The 20,783-nt window shown below is 38.6% G+C and overlaps 1 protein-coding gene across 3 annotated transcripts in view; it reads left to right on the forward strand.

The window, feature by feature from the left end:
- Positions 1 to 20,783, forward strand: part of SMARCD3 (SWI/SNF related, matrix associated, actin dependent regulator of chromatin, subfamily d, member 3) — a 526,715-nt gene that overhangs the window by 302,975 nt on the left and 202,957 nt on the right. For all 3 annotated transcript variants that reach the window (XM_053713245.1, XM_053713246.1, XM_053713244.1), the window contains exons 7-8: positions 7,896 to 7,997; positions 11,603 to 11,764. In XM_053713245.1, the coding sequence (XP_053569220.1) occupies positions 7,896 to 7,997; positions 11,603 to 11,764 (264 nt within the window). The remainder of the gene's footprint in view (positions 1 to 7,895; positions 7,998 to 11,602; positions 11,765 to 20,783) is intronic.

Genomic DNA, 20,783 nt, shown 5'->3' on the forward strand with positions numbered 1-20,783 from the left:
TCCCATCCCGTTCACTTAGGTCAGCCAACACATCCCTCCTCTCAGTGCCAAGAATAAGGACAAACTCAGGCTCCAGAGCATTCGGCCATGCTGCCCCTACTTTCTGGAACTCTTTACCGTGCACAATCAGAGAGGCACCGTCCTTACAGACTTTTTAAAAAAAGCTAAAGACCCACCTCTTCCATCAGGCATTCAGTCCGCTTATATGACCTTCAGAAACTCCTAACTTTTATGTCTTATGTTGGTATATTTGTAAAGTGCTTTGAGTCTCACAGGGAGAAAAGCGCTATATAAATTGCAAATTATTATATTATTATTATTATTATTATTATAACTAAATTACAAAAAACAAACAAACACTAAATTACGAAAAATAACAAATTATAAAAAAAAAGAATTACACCTAATCTAATAACCCTATCAAAATAAAAAAGCCCCAAAATAAAAATAAAAACCTAGCCTACAATAAACTACCAATGGCCCTTAAAAGGGCCTTTTGTGGGGCATTGCCCCAAAGATATCAGCTCTGTTACCTGTAAAATAAATACAAACCCCCCAACAGTAAAACCCACCACTCAACCAACCCCCCCCAAATGAAAAAACTATCTAAAATAACCTAAGCTAACCATTCCGCTGAAAAGGGCATTTGGCATTTGTATAGGCATTGCCCTTAAAAGGGGATTTAGCTCTTTTAAGTTGCCCAAACCCTAATCTAAAAAAAAAAACACCCAAAAAACCCTTAAAAAAAACCTAACACTAAACCCCGACAATCCACTTACAGTTGTTGAAGTCCCGCTTGAAGGATCTTCATCCAGCCGGCGAAGTCATTATCCATGCGGCAAGAAGTCTTCATCCAGAAGGCCTCTTCTATCTTAATCCAGCCGGTGATGTCCTCATCCAGGCGGCAAGAAGTCTTCATCCAGACGGCCTATTCGATCTTCATCCAGCCGGTGCGGAGCGGGTCCATCCTGAAGACATCCGGCGCAGAGCCTCCTCTTCATACAGTCTCTGCCGTACACTGAATCTTCAATGCAAGGGACGCAATTCAAGATGGCGTCCCTTGCATTCCTATTGGCTGAAAAATTTGTATCAGCCAATAGGAATTAGGGCTGCTAAAATCCTAATGGCTATTCAAATCAGCAAATAGGATTTAAGCAGCTCTCATTCTATTGGCTAATTCGAATTAGCCAATAGAATGAGAGCTGCTTAAATCCTATTGGCTGATTTGAACAGCCAATAGATAAAAGTGTACGGCGGAGACTGTATGAAGAGGATGCTTTGCGCCGGATGTCTTCAGGATGGACCCGCTCAGCGCCTCCTGGATCAAGAAAGAAGATGCCGTCTGGATGAAGATTGAAGAGGCCACATGGATTAAGACTTCTCTCGGCTTGGATCAGGACTTCAACTCCGGGATGAAGATTGAAGAGGCCGCCTGGATGAAGACTTCGCCAGGATGAAGATAGTTCAAGCGGGACTTCAAAAACTGTAAGTGGATTGTCAGGGAGTTAGTGTTAGGCTTTTTTATGGGTTTATTGGGTGGGTTTTATTTTTTAGGTTAGGGTCTAGGCAGTAAAGAGCTAAATGCCCTTTTAAGGGCAATGCCCATACAAATTCCCTTTTAAGGGCAATGGGTAGCTTAGGTTTTTTAGATAGTTTTTTTTTTATTTTGTGGGTTTGGGGGGGGGGTTTGTAATGTTAGTGGGTCTTTGTAATTTTATTTAAGGGCCATTGGTATTTTATTCTAGATTAGGTTTTTTATTTTGGGGCAAGTTTTTTTTATGGGTATTAAAATAGGAATATTTTTTTTATTTTTGATAATTTGTTTGTTATTTTGTGTAATGTATAGTGTTAGGGGGTGTTTGTATTTTTTTTTCTAGTAAAAGAGCTGTTTATCTCCTTTTAAGGGCCCCTGGTAGTTTGGGGGGTGGGGGTTTGTATAGTGTTAGGGGGTGTTTGTATTTTGTGGGAGTAAAAGAGCTGTTTATCTCACGGCAATGCCTTACAAAATGTTCTTTTAAGGGCCCCCCAAAAGACCCTTTTAAGGGGCCCTGGTAGTTCGGGGGTGGGGGTTTGTATAGTGTTAGGGGGTGTTTGTATTTTTTTTGGAGTAAAAAAGCTGTTTATCTCAGGGCAATGCCCTACAAAAGGCCATTTTAAGGGCCCCCCAAAAGGCCCTTTTAAGGGCCCTTGGTAGTTTATTCTAGAGTAGGGTTTTTTTATTTTGGGGGTGGGTTTATTTTTCTAAGGGTATTAGAATAGGATTAATCTTGAATTTATTTGGATAATTTCTTTTTTATTTTTTTAATGTTAGGTTTTAGTGTAAGACAGGTTAGGTTTTATTTCACAGGTAAGTTTGTATTTATTTTAACTAGTTAGTTAGTAAATAGTTAATAACTACTTACTAACTAGTCTACTTAATTAAAATAAATACAAACTTACCTGTGAAATAAAAATAAAACCTAAGCTAGGTACAATATAACTATTAGTTATAATGTAGCTAGCTTAGGTTTTATTTCACAGGTATTTAGTTTTAAATAAAGGTATTATTTAGTTAATAATGTTTAATTATATTAAAGTTAGGGGGGTTAGGTTTAGGGTTAGGTTTAGGGTTAAATATAGTTTAATTTAGCTTGTTGTGATGTGGGGGGCTGGCGGTTTAGGGGTTAATAGGTTTATTTAGTTCATAATTGTAAATTTAATTTAGCTATATTTTTATTATGTTAAAGTTAGGGGGGGTTAGGGTTACGCTAGGATTAGGGTTAGGTTTAGGGGTTAATATAGTTTAATTTAGCTTGTTGCAATGTGGGGGCTGGCAGTTTAGGAGTTAATAAATGTAGTATAGTGGCGGCGATATCGGGAGCGGCAGATTAGGGGTTAATAATTTTATTTAGGTAGCGGCTATATTGGGAGCGGCATATTAGGAGTTAATAACTGTAGGCAGGCATCAGCGATGTTGGGGGCAGCAGATAAGGGGTGTTTAGACGTAGGGTTTATGTTAGGGTGTTAGGTTTAAATAGTATTTTTATTTCCCCATAGACATCAATGGGGCTGCGCTACGGAACTTTTGTTTCCGCAATCGCAGGTGTTGTTTTTTTTTTGCCGGCTCTTCCCATTGATGTCTATGGGGTAATTGTGCACGAGCACGTCTCAGCAGCGCTCTGATTGTGTGCGGTATGGAGCTCAAAGCAACCATATCGCACGCAAAAGGTGTATGTTTGAAAACTTGTAATAGCAGCGCTCTAGGAAATGAAATAACGTAAATTTTGTTGCGTTTGTTAATTTCTCTATAGCGCTCAAAAACTGAATATGTAATAAAAATACTTTACACAGTACAGTTACACAAATAATAACACTATCTAATAAATATACATTATACAGAACAGTTACACACATAATAACACTATCTAATAAATATACCTTACACAGTAGAGTTACACTTATAATAACACTATCTAATAAATATACCTTACACAGTACAGTTACACTTATAATAACACTATCTAATAAATATACATTACACAGTACAGTTACACTTATAATAACACTATCTAATAAATATACATTACACAGTACAGTTACACTTATAATAACACCATCTAATAAATATACATTACACAGTAGAGTTACACTTATAATAACACTATCTAATAAATATACCTTACACAGTACAGTTACACTTATAATAACACTATCTAAAAAATATACCTTACATAGTACAGTTACACTTATAATAACACTATCTAATAAATATACATTACACAGTACAGTTACACACATAACACTAATAAATATACATTACACAGTACAGTTACACTCATAATAACACTGTCTAATACATATACATTACACAGTACAGTTACACTCATAATACTGTCTAATAAATATACATTACATAGTACAGTTACACATAATAACACCATCTAATAAATATACATTACACAGTACAGTTACACACATAATAACACTCTCTAATAAATATACATTACACAGTACAGTTACACACATAATAACACTATCTAATAAATATACATTACACAGTACAGTTACACACATAACACTAATAAATATACATTACACAGTACAGTTACACACATAACACTCTCTAATAAATATACATTACACAGTACAGTTACACACATAATAACACTATCTAATAAATATACATTACACAGTACAGTTACACTTATAATAACACTATCTAATAAATATACATTACACAGTACAGTTACACTTATAATAACACTATCTAATAAATATACATTACACTGTACTGTTACACTTATAATAACACTATCTAATAAATATACCTTACACAGTACAGTTACACTTATAATAATACTATCTAATAAATATACCTTACACAGTACAGTTATACTTATAATAACACTATCTAATAAATATACATTATACAGTACAGTTACACACATAACACTAATAAATATACATTACACAGTACAGTTACACTCATAATAACACTCTCTAATAAATATACATTACACAGTACAGTTACACACATAATAACACTATCTAATAAATATACATTACACAGTACAGTTACACACATAACACTAATAAATATACATTACACAGTACAGTTACACTCATAATAACACTAATACATATACATTACACAGTACAGTTACACTCATAATACTGTCTAATAAATATACATTACATAGTACAGTTACACATAATAACACCATCTAATAAATATACATTACACAGTACAGTTACACTCATAATAACACCATCTAATAAATATACCTTACATAGTACAGTTACACTTATAATAACACTATCTAATAAATATATCTTACACAGTACAGTTACACTCATAATAACACTATCTAATAAATATACCTTACACAGTACAGTTACACACATAATAACACTATCTAATATATATACCTTACACAGTACAGTTACACTCATAATAACACCATCTAATAAATATACCTTACATAGTACAGTTACACTTAGAATAACACTATCTAATAAATATACATTACACAGTACAGTTACACTTATAATAACACTATCTAGTAAATATACATTATACAGTACAGTTACACTCATAATAATACTATCTAATAAATATACCTTACACAGTACAGTTACACTTATAATAACGCTATCTAATAAATATACATTACACAGTACAGTTACACTTAGAATAACACTATCTAATAAATATACCTTACACAGTACAGTTACACTTATATTAACACTATCTAATAAATATACCTTACACAGTACAGTTACACTTATAATAATACTATCTAATAAATATACCTTACACAGTACAGTTACACTTATAATAACACTATCTAATAAATATACCTTACACAGTACAGTTACACTTATAATAACACTATCTAATAAATATACCTTACACAGTACAGTTACACTTATAATAACACTATCTAATAAATATACCTTACACAGTACAGTTACACTTATAATAACACTATCTAATAAATATACATTACACAGTACAGTTACACTTAGAATAACACTATCTAATAAATATACCTTACACAGTACAGTTACACTTATAATAACACTATATAATAAATATACATTACACTGGTCAGTTACACTTATAATAACACTATCTAATAAATATACCTTACACAGTACAGTTACACTTATAATAACACTATCTAATAAATATACATTACATAGTACAGTTACACATAATAACACCATCTAATAAATATACATTATACAGTACAGTTACACACATAATAACACTATCTAATAAATGTACATTACACAGTACAGTTACACTTATAATAACACTATCTAATAAATATACATTACACAGTACAGTTACACTTAGAATAACACTATCTAATAAATATACCTTACACAGTACAGTTACACTTATAATAACACTATCTAATAAATATACATTACACAGTACAGTTACACTTATAATAACACTATCTAGTAAATATACATTATACAGTACAGTTACACTCATAATAACACTATCTAATAAATATACCTTACACAGTACAGTTACACTTATAATAACACTATCTAATAAATATACATTACACAGTACAGTTACACTTATAATAACACTATCTAATAAATATACATTACACAGTACAGTTACACTTAGAATAACACTATCTAATAAATATACCTTACACAGTACAGTTACACTTATAATAACACTATCTAATAAATATACATTACACAGTACAGCTACACTTATAATAACACTATCTAGTAAATATACATTATACAGTACAGTTACACTCATAATAACACTATCTAATAAATATACCTTACACAGTACAGTTACACTTATAATAACACTATCTAATAAATATACATTACACAGTACAGTTACACTTATAATAACACTATCTAATAAATATACATTACACAGTACAGTTACACTTATAATAACACTATCTAATAAATATACATTACACAGTACAGTTACACTTATAATAACACTATCTAATAAATATACATTATACAGTACAGTTACACTTATAATAACACTATCTAATAAATATACCTTACACAGTACTGTTACACTTATAATAACACTGTCTAATAAATATACATTACACAGTACAGTTACACTTATAATAACACTATCTAATAAATATACATTACACAGTACAGTTACACTTATAATAACACTATTTAATAAATATACATTATACAGTACAGTTACACACATAATAACACTATCTAATAAATATACATTACACAGTACAGTTATACTTATAATAACACTATCTAATAAATATACCTTACACAGTACAGTTACACTTATAATAACACTATCTAGTAAATATACATTATACAGTACAGTTACACTCATAATAACACTATCTACTAAATATACATTACACAGTACAGTTACACTTATAATAACACCATCTAATAAATATACATTACACAGTACAGTTACACTTATAATAACACTATTTAATAAATATACATTACACAGTACAGTTACACACATAACACTAATAAATATACATTACACAGTACAGTTACACACATAACACTCTCTAATAAATATACATTACACAGTACAGTTACACACATAATAACACTATCTAATAAATATACATTACACAGTACAGTTACACTTATAATAACACTATCTAATAAATATACATTACACAGTACAGTTACACTTATAATAACACTATCTAATAAATATACATTACACTGTACTGTTACACTTATAATAACACTATCTAATAAATATACCTTACACAGTACAGTTACACACATAATAATACTATCTAATAAATATACCTTACACAGTACAGTTATACTTATAATAACACTATCTAATAAATATACCTTACACAGTACAGTTACACTTATAATAACACTATCTAATAAATATACCTTACACAGTACAGTTACACATAATAACACTGTCTGATAAATATACATTATACAGTACAGTAACACTTATAATAACACTATCTAATAAATATACATTACACAGTACAGTTATACACATAATAACACTATCTAATAAATATACATTACACAGTACAGTTACACTTATAATAACACTGTCTAATAAATATACATTACACAGTACAGTTACACTTATAATAACACTATCTAATAAATATACATTACACAATACAGTTACACTTATAATAACACTATCTAATAAATATACATTACACAGTACAGTTACACACATAATAACACTATCTAATAAATGTACATTACACAGAACAGTTTCATCTGCTGATCTGTGTATAATGAACAGTATCATTAAGGTTCATGTGTGTGCGCTGGTTATGTATGTATTATGGAAAACACCTCTGTATAATGGTTTGTGTACAACACCTGGTCCGTTTGTCTCTACTAATGAGGGGAATCTTTTGTTTCAGTGGCACCGGACGCCGAGTACCCAGGAGACAGATGGCTTCCAAGTAAAGAGGCCAGGAGATGTGAGCGTTCGTTGTACCCTTTTACTAATGCTGGATTATCAGGTATTCATCTACACCTGACTACCGCACTACTTCACCGCACTTCTATACCTCACTGCTACACCTCACCACCTCACTACTGCACCTCTACACCTCACACCACACCTTTAGTCCTCTCTGCTACACCTTTCCACCTCACTAATGCACCTCTACACCTCACTACTGCACCTCTACACCTCACCGCTACACCTCACTTAAGCACCTTTACACCGCAGCTCTACACCTCACTACAGCACCACTACAACACACCTCACTATCATTCCACTATGCCGCACCTCTACACCTCACCGCTACTCCTCACTAGTACACCACTACAATGCACCTCTACACCTCATTACCGATCCACTACACCGTACCTCTACACCTCACCGCTACACTTCTACACCTTACCACCTCACTACTGCACCTCACCACCTCATTACCGTACTGCTACACCTCATTACTGTATTCCTACACCGAACCTCTACACCTCACCGTCAGGGCTGCCACTAGAAATTTTGGGGCCCCTTACTTAACCAATGATCAAGGCCCCCCCCTTTCACATGTGCAATAGACATGTGCATGGCGAAAAAATTTGGTTCGTTTCGGTTCAGATAGATTCGGATTTTTTCGAATTTCGGTTCGGATCGATTTGAATTTGGAAAAATTTGAATCAATTCGGTTCGGATTCATTCGGATTCGAATAAATTTGGCTGGATTCGGTTCGATTCGGTTCGGTTCGGAATTTCGGTAAGTGTTAGGTGGGATGTGCTGTGTATTAGACTAGTATTATGTACTGTATATTAGGTGTAACCCATAGCAGAGTGATATAACCTAATATACTTTACAATACTAGTGTAATCCATGGCCATCCGAATCTACCGAATAAATCCAAAATAATTTGGATTTGTTCGGTAGATTCGGCACTATTTTAATTCGGAAATTTGAATCGATCAGAATCCTGAATTTTACTAATTCGGCCGAATTTCCGAATCGATCCGAAACAAATCGCACATTTCTAATGTGCAATTTTCGACCAAGTGACTAAAACGTATGTGCACTTTATTCTTAAGTGTAGTCAAACTTGGAAATGTTGTGAAGGTAGTAACACACAAACACAGAACTCAGTAGTAAGGTCAAAATGTCCTAAAAAGGAACAGACAATGGATACACACACACTCAACACAAACTTGCACATACACCCAAGGAAACACTGACAGAGACAGCCTCAGAAAACACAGAAAGACATACACACTCACAGACACCCACAGAAAACACACAAAGACACACACTCACACACACAGAGACACCCACAGAAAACACAGAAAGACATACATACACACACTCACAGAGACTGCCTCAAAAAACACAGAAAGACATACACACTCACAGTCACCCACAGAAAAAAACACAAAGACACACACACACTGAGAGACACTCACAGAAAGCACACAAAGACATACACACACACACACACACACACACGTAAGACAGACACGTAAACCCTCACAGAGAGACCCACAGAAAAGAAATACACACACACTCATAGAGACACCAACAATAGCACAAAGACATAAACACAGACACCCACAGAAACACTCATATGATGTAACATTTCTGCACATTGCCATCCCCTAAATCAACATCCATGATAAAAAAAATTGCAGAATTTAAAAGATCACTTTTTAAAGAATCATATTTGTAAATGAGCAAACAAAAATAATTCTGTGAATTCAAAATTGTACATTATTGATCTGTCAGAAGGGGTAGATGAAGAAAAGTACTTTTGAAAGGTTGACATATGTTTGGGGGTTTTATTTCCCCCCATTTTCCCCAACCAAGAGCACCACTTCAAATCTGTCAGCTGTACTTATTGATTTTGAAAATACTGTACTCTATATGGTCTTGGTGGAACCATAAGCTGTGGTACTCAGCCTCATACCATTAGATCTGGTTAAATGCAGGATTTAGGCTTGTTGGTATGTATTTCAAAATTAAGTCAGCTGTAGTGTAAACTAAACAGTGTTAAGTTAGCCTGTCTCATTTCAAACACTAAGCAATCTTAGCCTGAGAGTATAACATTTTATGCAGATGTCAAAATCTTAGATAAAATGCCTCCTGGCATCTGGAAAGTCCTCGCATAAAGGGGCAGTAAACTGGAATGTAATATATATATATACCATTTGTGTATTGAGGAGCAAACATTTATGTATGGTTTTAAATATAGAATTTCTACAGCATTGTCAAATAATCATAAACACACTGCTGCATGTTGCTAAAAAAAATTGTTTTTATTGACCCCTGGCCCCACCATACAACTACTACCACACTGAAGTTACAATCCAAAATTGCACAAAGAAATAAAAAACATATACTAAGTAAGTCCTACCTCCTCTGTAAATGAAAGTAATCTACCATCTGACTCAGGCACACACTGTACAAACTGAAGTGCCAAGTCTGTCTCACACTGTGCATAATGGTTTAGTACACACTCAGAAATCCTCTCAAATGCTACACCTCACTACAGCACCACTACACTACACCTTACCGCTACACTGTACTACTACACCTCACTACCGCACCTCTACACCTCACTACAGCACCACTACACCGCACCTCTTCACCTCACAACTACACATTGCTACAGCACCAGTACACCGCACCTCTACACCTCACCGCTACACCTCACTGCACACCTCTACACGTCTCCTCACTACAACACCACTACAGCACCGCTACACCCCATTACCTCACTACAGCACCACTACACCTAACTACCGCACCGCTACACCTCACTAATGCATCTCTAAACCGCACCTCTACACCTCACTACAGCCCCACTACACCGCACCTCTATACCTCACTACAGCAACTCTACACCGCACCTCTTTTCACTACCACACTACTACACCTCACTACCACACCACTACACCTCACTACAGCAACTCTACACCACACCTCTAGACCTTACTGCTACACCTCACTACAGCACCTCTACACCTCACTACAGCACCACTACACCGCACCTCTACACCTCACAACTGCACAGCTACACCTCACTACCGCACCGCTAAACCTCACTACAGCACCACTACACTACTCATCTACACCTCACTGCTACAACTCACTACCACACCTCTACACCTTACGGCTACACCTCACCACTATACCTCACTATAGCACCGCTACAACTCACTACTGTACCTCTACACCTCACCTCCAAACATCACTACTGCACCTCTCTATATCTCTCTTCTTCACTACCGCACCTCTACACCTCACTACTGCACCCCTACACTTCACCACCACACCTCTACACCTCACCACCACACCTTAACACCACACCTCACCACCTCACTACTGCACCTATACACCTCACTACTACACCTCTACTCTGTTACTAACGCTGGCATACCATGTGATCTGCTGCACAGCACTAACACACTGTTACATGCACCCTGTAAATTTTACTAAACTAAAGATATGGTTTTTTTTATGGATTAGATTAGCCCCTTATATTGATATGATTCCCCTTTGTTACTATGTACAATACCAATATCAATACAACACCACTACACACCGATACAGAATTGGTTTAAAGAGCTTCTTCTCACCAACTCTCTCCTCAGCCGCCACAGTTTAAGTTGGATCCACGCCTTGCACGTCTCCTTGGTCTTCACACGCAGACACGTGCAGTCATTATCCAAGCACTATGGCAATATATCAAAACCAACAAGCTGCAAGACTGTCATGACAAGGAGTATATCAGTGGAGACAAGTACTTTCAACAGGTATAAAACAATCCACTCGCACACCACTGGTAGACCTATACAATGCCATGTAGATTTCAGTCCAAGCACTGATGTCCTACTATAAATGTAGGTTGTGGTGGAATAAACCAGAAGGCAATGCCCAGGGACCAGATCAGTCCTAGAAAATAACAAAAAACACAGACTTTATCAGAAAACCATTACTATAATATTAGTACTTCACTTGAAATGGTTAATAGAGCTTTAAGGAGGTAGAGACCCAGGTAAGACTCTTCTCACAAGGCAGCCTGGACTTCTCAAACTGTTCTAGCTGATGTAGGAAGCAGGATGAATGCTGCTTTAGATATCAATTCACTGAGGGCACAGTGAACTAAAGCGCTCTTGTGTAGTGAGAAGTCCATCAAATCTTTTTAGAAAGATACATTGTACCCTGGTTGTTATCTTAGGGCTCTAGATGGGATGGAGAGACACATACATCACAATATAATGCTCAGACAAATTCTCCCAGAGATTTTGCACAATTTATCTCCATGCCAGTGAGTACTTAATGAACAGGCCCTAAGTGAGACTTGGCTCAAAGGCCCAAAATGAAGAAAAGCCAATGCAGAATTGCTATTGAGAACTTTCATGGTGGACCAGATATCTAGATTCAGAAGATCTGCATAACCAGTGGAGCTTTTCACCAATTAAATCCAGAGACAGTCAATAAACCGATTCCTGCACCAAGGCTGATGCTTAGTGTTAGCAGCAAACAATATCAAGTACACAGAGACAATCAGTATCAATGTATCCTTCATAGGCATGTAATATTGTGTCAGGGCATGTTATATTGTGTCAGGGCGTGTTATATTGTGTCAGGGCATGTTATATTGTTTCAGGGCAGGTTATATTGTGTCAGGGCAGGTTATATTGTGTCAGGGCAGGTTATATTGTGTCAGGGCAGGTTATATTGTGTCAGGGCAGGTTATATTGTGTCAGGGCAGGATATATTGTGTCAGGGCAGGTTATATTGTGTCAGGGCAGGTTATATTGTGTCAGGGCAGGTTATATTGTGTCAGGGCAGGTTATATTGTGTCAGGGTAGGTTATATTGTGTCAGGGCAGGTTATATTGTGTCAGGGCAGGATATATTGTGTCAGGGCGTGTTATATTGTGTCAGGGCAGGTTATATTGTGTCAGGGCAGGTTATATTGTGTCAGGGCAGGTTATATTGTGTCAGGGCAGGTTATATTGTGTCAGGGCATGTTATATTGTGTCAGGGCAGGATATATTGTGTCAGGGCAGGATATATTGTGTCAGGGCAGGTTATATTGTGTTAGGGCATGTTATATTGTGTCAGGGCAGGTTATATTGTGTCAGGGCAGGATATATTGTGTCAGGGCAGGTTATATTGTGTCAGGGCGTGTTATATTGTGTCAGGGCAGGATATATTGTGTCAGGGCGTGTTATATTGTGTCAGGGCGTGTTATATTGTGTCAGGGCATGTAATATTGTGTCAGGGCATGTTATATTGTGTCAGGGCAGGATATATTGTGTCAGGGCATGTTATATTGTGTCAGGGCGTGTTATATTGTGTCAGGGCGTGTTATATTGTGTCAGGGCAGGTTATATTGTGTCAGGGCAGGTTATATTGTGTCAGGGCAGGTTATATTGTGTCAGGGCATGTTATATTGTGTCAGGGCAGGATATATTGTGTCAGGGCAGGTTATATTGTGTCAGGGCAGGTTATATTGTGTCAGGGCAGGATATATTGTGTCAGGGCATGTTATATTGTGTCAGGGCAGGTTATATTGTGTCAGGGCGTGTTATATTGTGTCAGGGCGTGTTATATTGTGTCAGGGCATGTAATATTGTGTCAGGGCATGTTATATTGTGTCAGGGCAGGATATATTGTGTCAGGGCATGTTATATTGTGTCAGGGCGTGTTATATTGTGTCAGGGCGTGTTATATTGTGTCAGGGCAGGTTATATTGTGTCAGGGCAGGTTATATTGTGTCAGGGCAGGTTATATTGTGTCAGGGCATGTTATATTGTGTCAGGGCAGGATATATTGTGTCAGGGCAGGTTATATTGTGTCAGGGCATGTTATATTGTGTCAGGGCATGTTATATTGTGTCAGGGCAGGTTATATTGTGTCAGGGCAGGTTATATTGTGTCAGGGCATGTTATATTGTGTCAGGGCATGTTATATTGTGTCAGGGCAGGTTATATTGTGTCAGGGCAGGTTATATTGTGTCAGGGCAGGATATATTGTGTCAGGGCATGTTATATTGTGTCAGGGCGTGTTATATTGTGTCAGGGCATGTTATATTGTTTCAGGGCAGGTTATATTGTGTCAGGGCAGGTTATATTGTGTCAGGGCATGTTATATTGTGTCAGGGCAGGATATATTGTGTCAGGGCATGTTATATTGTGTCAGGGCAGGTTATATTGTGTCAGGGCAGGATATATTGTGTCAGGGCAGGTTATATTGTGTCAGGGCAGGTTATATTGTGTCAGGGCAGGTTATATTGTGTCAGGGCGTGTTATATTGTGTCAGGGCAGGATATATTGTGTCAAGGCAGGTTATATTGTGTCAGGGCAGGTTATATTGTGTCAGGGCAGGTTATATTGTGTCAGGGAGTGTTATATTGTGTCAGGGCAGGTTATATTGTGTCAGGGCAGGTTATATTGTGTCAGGGCGTGTTATATTGTGTCAGGGCAGGATATATTGTGTCAGGGCAGGTTATATTGTGTCAGGGCAGGATATATTGTGTCAGGGCATGTTATATTGTGTCAGGGCAGGATATATTGTGTCAGGGCAGGTTATATTGTGTCAGGGCAGGTTATATTGTTTCAGGGCAGGATATATTGTGTCAGGGCAGATTATATTGTGTCAGGGCAGGTTATATTGTGTCAGGGCATGTTATATTGTGTCAGGGCGTGTTATATTGTGTCAGGCTGTGCTATATTGTGTCAGGGCAGGTTATATTGTGTCAGGGCATGTTATATTGTGTCAGGGCATGTTATATTGTGTCAGGGCGTGTTATATTGTGTCAGGGCGTGTTATATTGTGTCAGGGCAGGATATATTGTGTCAGGGCAGGTTATATTGTGTCAGGGCAGGATATATTGTGTCAGGGCAGATTATATTGTGTCAGGGCAGGATATATTGTGTCAGGGCAGGATATATTGTGTCAGGGCGTGTTATATTGTGTCAGGGCGTGTTATATTGTGTCAGGGCGTGTTATATTGTGTCAGGGCATGTTATATTGTGTCAGGGCAGGATATATTGTGTCAGGGCATGTTATATTGTGTCATGGCATGTTATATTGTGTCAGGGCAGGATATATTGTGTCAGGGCAGGATATATTGTGTCAGGGCAGGTTATATTGTGTCAGGGCGTGTTATATTGTGTCAGGGCGTGTTATATTGTGTCAGGGCGTGTTATATTGTGTCAGGGCAGGTTATATTGTGTCAGGGCAGGTTATATTGTGTCAGGGCAGGTTATATTGTGTCAGGGCAGGTTATATTGTGTCAGGGCAGGATATATTGTGTCAGGGCAGGTTATATTGTGTCAGGGCGTGTTATATTGTGTCAGGGCGTGTTATATTGTGTCAGGGCATGTTATATTGTGTCAGGGCATGTTATATTGTGTCAGGGCATGTTATATTGTGTCAGGGCGTGTTATATTGTGTCAGGGCAGGTTATATTGTGTCAGGGCAGGATATATTGTGTCAGGGCATGTTATATTGTGACAGGGCAGGTTATATTGTGTCAGGGCAGGTTATATTGTGTCAGGGCATGTTATATTGTGTCAGGGCAGGTTATATTGTGTCAGGGCAGGTTATATTGTGTCAGGGCATGTTATATTGTGTCAGGGCGTGTTATATTGTGTCAGGGCGTGTTATATTGTGTCAGGGCAGGATATATTGTGTCAGGGCATGTTATATTGTGTCAGGGCATGTTATATTGTGTCAGGGCAGGTTATATTGTGTCAGGGCAGGTTATATTGTGTCAGGGCATGTTATATTGTGTCAGGGCGTGTTATATTGTGTCAGGGCAGGTTATATTGTGTCAGGGCAGGTTATATTGTGTCAGGGTGTGTTATATTGTGTCAGGGCGTGCTATATTGTGTCAGGGCAGGTTATATTGTGTCAGGGCATGTTATTTTGTGTCAGGGCATGTTATATTGTGTCAGGGCATGTTATATTGTGTCAGGGCATGTTATATTGTGTCAGGGCAGGTTATATTGTGTCAGGGCAGGTTATATTGTGTCAGGGCATGTTATATTGTGTCAGGGCATGTTATATTGTGTCAGGGCATGTTATATTGTGTCAGGGCATGTTATATTGTGTCAGGGCAGGTTATATTGTGTCAGGGCAGGTTATATTGTGTCATAGCAGGTTATATTGTGTCAGGGCAGGATATATTGTGTCAGGGCGTGTTATATTGTGTCAGGGCGTGTTATATTGTGTCAGGGCAGGTTATATTGTGTCAGGGCAGGTTATATTGTGTCAGGGCAGGTTATATTGTGTCAGGGCAGGATATATTGTGTCAGGGCAGGATATATTGTGTCAGGGCAGGTTATATTGCGTCAGGGCGTGTTATATTGTGTCAGGGCGTGTTATATTGTGTCAGGGCATGTTATATTGTGTCAGGGCATGTTATATTGTGTCAGGGCGTGTTATATTGTGTCAGGGCAGGTTATATTGTGTCAGGGCAGGTTATATTGTGTCAGGGCAGGTTATATTGTGTCAGGGCATGTTATATTGTGTCAGGGCAGGATATATTGTGTCAGGGCAGGTTATATTGTGTCAGGGCAGGTTATATTGTGTCAGGGCAGGTTATATTGTGTCAGGGCAGGTTATATTGTGTCAGGGCAGGTTATATTGTGTCAGGGCAGGTTATATTGTGTCAGGGCATGTTATATTGTGTCAGGGCAGGTTATATTGTGTCAGGGCAGGTTATATTGTGTCAGGGCATGTTATATTGTGTCAGGGCAGGTTATATTGTGTCAGGGCAGGTTATATTGTGTCAGGGCAGGTTATATTGTGTCAGGGCATGTTATATTGTGTCAGGGCAGGTTATATTGTGTCAGGGCAGATTATATTGTGTCAGGCCAGGTTATATTGTGTCAGGGCAGGATATATTGTGTCAGGGCGTGTTATATTGTGTCAGGGCAGGTTATATTGTGTCAGGGCAGGATATATTGTGTCAGGGCAGGTTATATTGTGTCAGGGCAGGTTATATTGTGTCAGGGCAGGTTATATTGTGTCAGGGCAGGTTATATTGTGTCAGGGCAGGATATATTGTGTCAGGGCAGGTTATATTGTGTCAGGGCATGTTATATTGTGTCAGGGCGTGTTATATTGTGTCAGGGCAGGTTATATTGTGTCAGGGCAGGTTATATTGTGTCAGGGCGTGTTATATTGTGTCAGGGCAGGTTATATTGTGTCAGGGCAGGATATATTGTGTCAGGGCAGGTTATATTGTGTCAGGGCATGTTATATTGTGTCAGGGCAGGTTATATTGTGTCAGGGCAGGTTATATTGTGTTAGGGCGTGTTATATTGTGTCAGGGCAGGTTATATTGTGTCAGGGCAGGTTATATTGTGTCAGGGCAGGTTATATTGTGTCAGGGCGTGTTATATTGTGTCAGGGCAGGTTATATTGTGTCAGGGCAGGTTATATTGTGTCAGGGCATGTTATATTGTGTCAGGGCATGTTATATTGTGTCAGGGAAGGTTACATTGTGTCAGGGCAGGTTATATTGTGTCAGGGCATGTTATATTGTGTCAGGGCGTGTTATATTGTGTCAGGGCATGTTATATTGTGTCAGGGCATGTTATATTGTGTCAGGGCGTGTTATATTGTGTCAGGGCAGGTTATATTGTGTCAGGGCATGTTATATTGTGTCAGGGCGTGTTATATTGTGTCAGGGCAGGATATATTGTGTCAGGGCATGTTATATTGTGTCAGGGCATGTTATATTGTGTCAGGGCAGGTTATATTGTGTCAGGACATGTTATATTGTGTCAGGGCATGTTATATTGTGTCAGGGCGTGTTATATTGTGTCAGGGCAGGTTATATTGTGTCAGGGCATGTTATATTGTGTCAGGGCAGGTTATATTGTGTCAGGGCATGTTATATTGTGTCAGGGCATGTTATATTGTGTCAGGGCAGGTTATATTGTGTCAGGGCATGTTATATTGTGTCAGGGCGTGTTATATTGTGTCAGGGCAGGATATATTGTGTCAGGGCGTGTTATATTGTGTCAGGGCAGGTTATATTGTGTCAGGGCGTGTTATATTGTGTCAGGGCAGGATATATTGTGTCAGGGCAGGTTATATTGTGTCAGGGCAGGTTATATTGTGTCAGGGCAGGATATATTGTGTCAGGGCAGGTTATATTGTGTCAGGGCAGGTTATATTGTGTCAGGGCAGGTTATATTGTGTCAGGGCAGGATATATTGTGTCAGGGCAGGTTATATTGTGTCAGGGCAGGTTATATTGTGTCAGGGCAGGTTATATTGTGTCAGGGCAGGTTATATTGTGTCAGGGCAGGATATATTGTGTCAGGGCAGGTTATATTGTGTCAGGGCATGTTATATTGTGTCAGGGCAGGTTATATTGTGTCAGGGCGTGTTATATTGTGTCAGGGCGTGTTATATTGTGTCAGGGCATGTTATATTGTGTCAGGGCAGGATATATTGTGTCAGGGCAGGTTATATTGTGTCAGGGCAGGATATATTGTGTCAGGGCATGTTATATTGTGTCAGGGCGTGTTATATTGTGTCAGGGCGTGTTATATTGTGTCAGGGCATGTTATATTGTGTCAGGGCATGTTATATTGTGTCAGGGCATGTTATATTGTGTCAGGGCAGGTTATATTGTGTCAGGGCAGGTTATATTGTGTCAGGGCAGGTTATATTGTGTCAGGGCGTGTTATATTGTGTCAGGGCAGGTTATATTGTGTCAGGGCAGGTTATATTGTGTCAGGGCATGTTATATTGTGTCAGGGCATGTTATATTGTGTCAGGGAAGGTTACATTGTGTCAGGGCAGGTTATATTGTGTCAGGGCATGTTATATTGTGTCAGGGCGTGTTATATTGTGTCAGGGCATGTTATATTGTGTCAGGGCATGTTATATTGTGTCAGGGCGTGTTATATTGTGTCAGGGCAGGTTATATTGTGTCAGGGCATGTTATATTGTGTCAGGGCGTGTTATATTGTGTCAGGGCAGGATATATTGTGTCAGGGCATGTTATATTGTGTCAGGGCATGTTATATTGTGTCAGGGCAGGTTATATTGTGTCAGGGCATGTTATATTGTGTCAGGGCATGTTATATTGTGTCAGGGCGTGTTATATTGTGTCAGGGCAGGTTATATTGTGTCAGGGCATGTTATATTGTGTCAGGGCAGGTTATATTGTGTCAGGGCATGTTATATTGTGTCAGGGCATGTTATATTGTGTCAGGGCAGGTTATATTGTGTCAGGGCATGTTATATTGTGTCAGGGCGTGTTATATTGTGTCAGGGCAGGATATATTGTGTCAGGGCGTGTTATATTGTGTCAGGGCAGGTTATATTGTGTCAGGGCGTGTTATATTGTGTCAGGGCAGGATATATTGTGTCAGGGCAGGTTATATTGTGTCAGGGCAGGTTATATTGTGTCAGGGCAGGATATATTGTGTCAGGGCAGGTTATATTGTGTCAGGGCAGGTTATATTGTGTCAGGGCAGGTTATATTGTGTCAGGGCAGGATATATTGTGTCAGGGCAGGTTATATTGTGTCAGGGCAGGTTATATTGTGTCAGGGCAGGTTATATTGTGTCAGGGCAGGTTATATTGTGTCAGGGCAGGATATATTGTGTCAGGGCAGGTTATATTGTGTCAGGGCATGTTATATTGTGTCAGGGCAGGTTATATTGTGTCAGGGCGTGTTATATTGTGTCAGGGCGTGTTATATTGTGTCAGGGCATGTTATATTGTGTCAGGGCAGGATATATTGTGTCAGGGCAGGTTATATTGTGTCAGGGCAGGATATATTGTGTCAGGGCATGTTATATTGTGTCAGGGCGTGTTATATTGTGTCAGGGCGTGTTATATTGTGTCAGGGCATGTTATATTGTGTCAGGGCATGTTATATTGTGTCAGGGCATGTTATATTGTGTCAGGGCAGGTTATATTGTGTCAGGGCAGGTTATATTGTGTCAGGGCAGGATATATTGTGTCAGGGCATGTTATATTGTGTCAGGGCAGGTTATATTGTGTCAGGGCAGGATATATTGTGTCAGGGCATGTTATATTGTGTCAGGGCAGGTTATATTGTGTCAGGGCAGGTTATATTGTGTCAGGGCAGGTTATATTGTGTCAGGGCAGGTTATATTGTGTCAGGGCGTGTTATATTGTGTCAGGGCATGTTATATTGTGTCAGGGCAGGTTATATTGTGTCAGGGCAGGATATATTGTGTCAGGGCATGTTATATTGTGTCAGGGCAGGTTATATTGTGTCAGGGCAGGTTATATTGTGTCAGGGCGTGTTATATTGTGTCAGGGCGTGTTATATTGTGACAGGGCAGGTTATATTGTGTCAGGGCAGGATATATTGTGTCAGGGCATGTTATATTGTGTCAGGGCAGGTTATATTGTGTCAGGGCAGGTTATATTGTGTCAGGGCAGGTTATATTGTGTCAGGGCATGTTATATTGTGTGAGGGCAGGATATATTGTGTCAGGGCGTGTTATATTGTGTCAGGGCAGGATATATTGTGTCAGGGCGTGTTATATTGTGTCAGGGCAGGATATATTGTGTCAGGGCAGGATATATTGTGTCAGGGCGTGTTATATTGTGTCAGGGCAGGTTATATTGTGTCAGGGCAGGTTATATTGTGTCAGGGCAGGTTATATTGTGTCAGGGCAGGATATATTGTGTCAGGGCAGGTTATATTGTGTCAGGGCAGGTTATATTGTGTCAAGGCATGTTACATTGTGTCAGGGCATGTTATATTGTGTCAGGGCAGCTTATATTGTGTCAGGGCAGGTTATATTGTGTCAGGG

Source organism: Bombina bombina, chromosome 5 (genome assembly GCF_027579735.1).
Source record: "Bombina bombina isolate aBomBom1 chromosome 5, aBomBom1.pri, whole genome shotgun sequence".
In the NCBI taxonomy this organism is placed as follows: domain Eukaryota; kingdom Metazoa; phylum Chordata; class Amphibia; order Anura; family Bombinatoridae; genus Bombina; species Bombina bombina.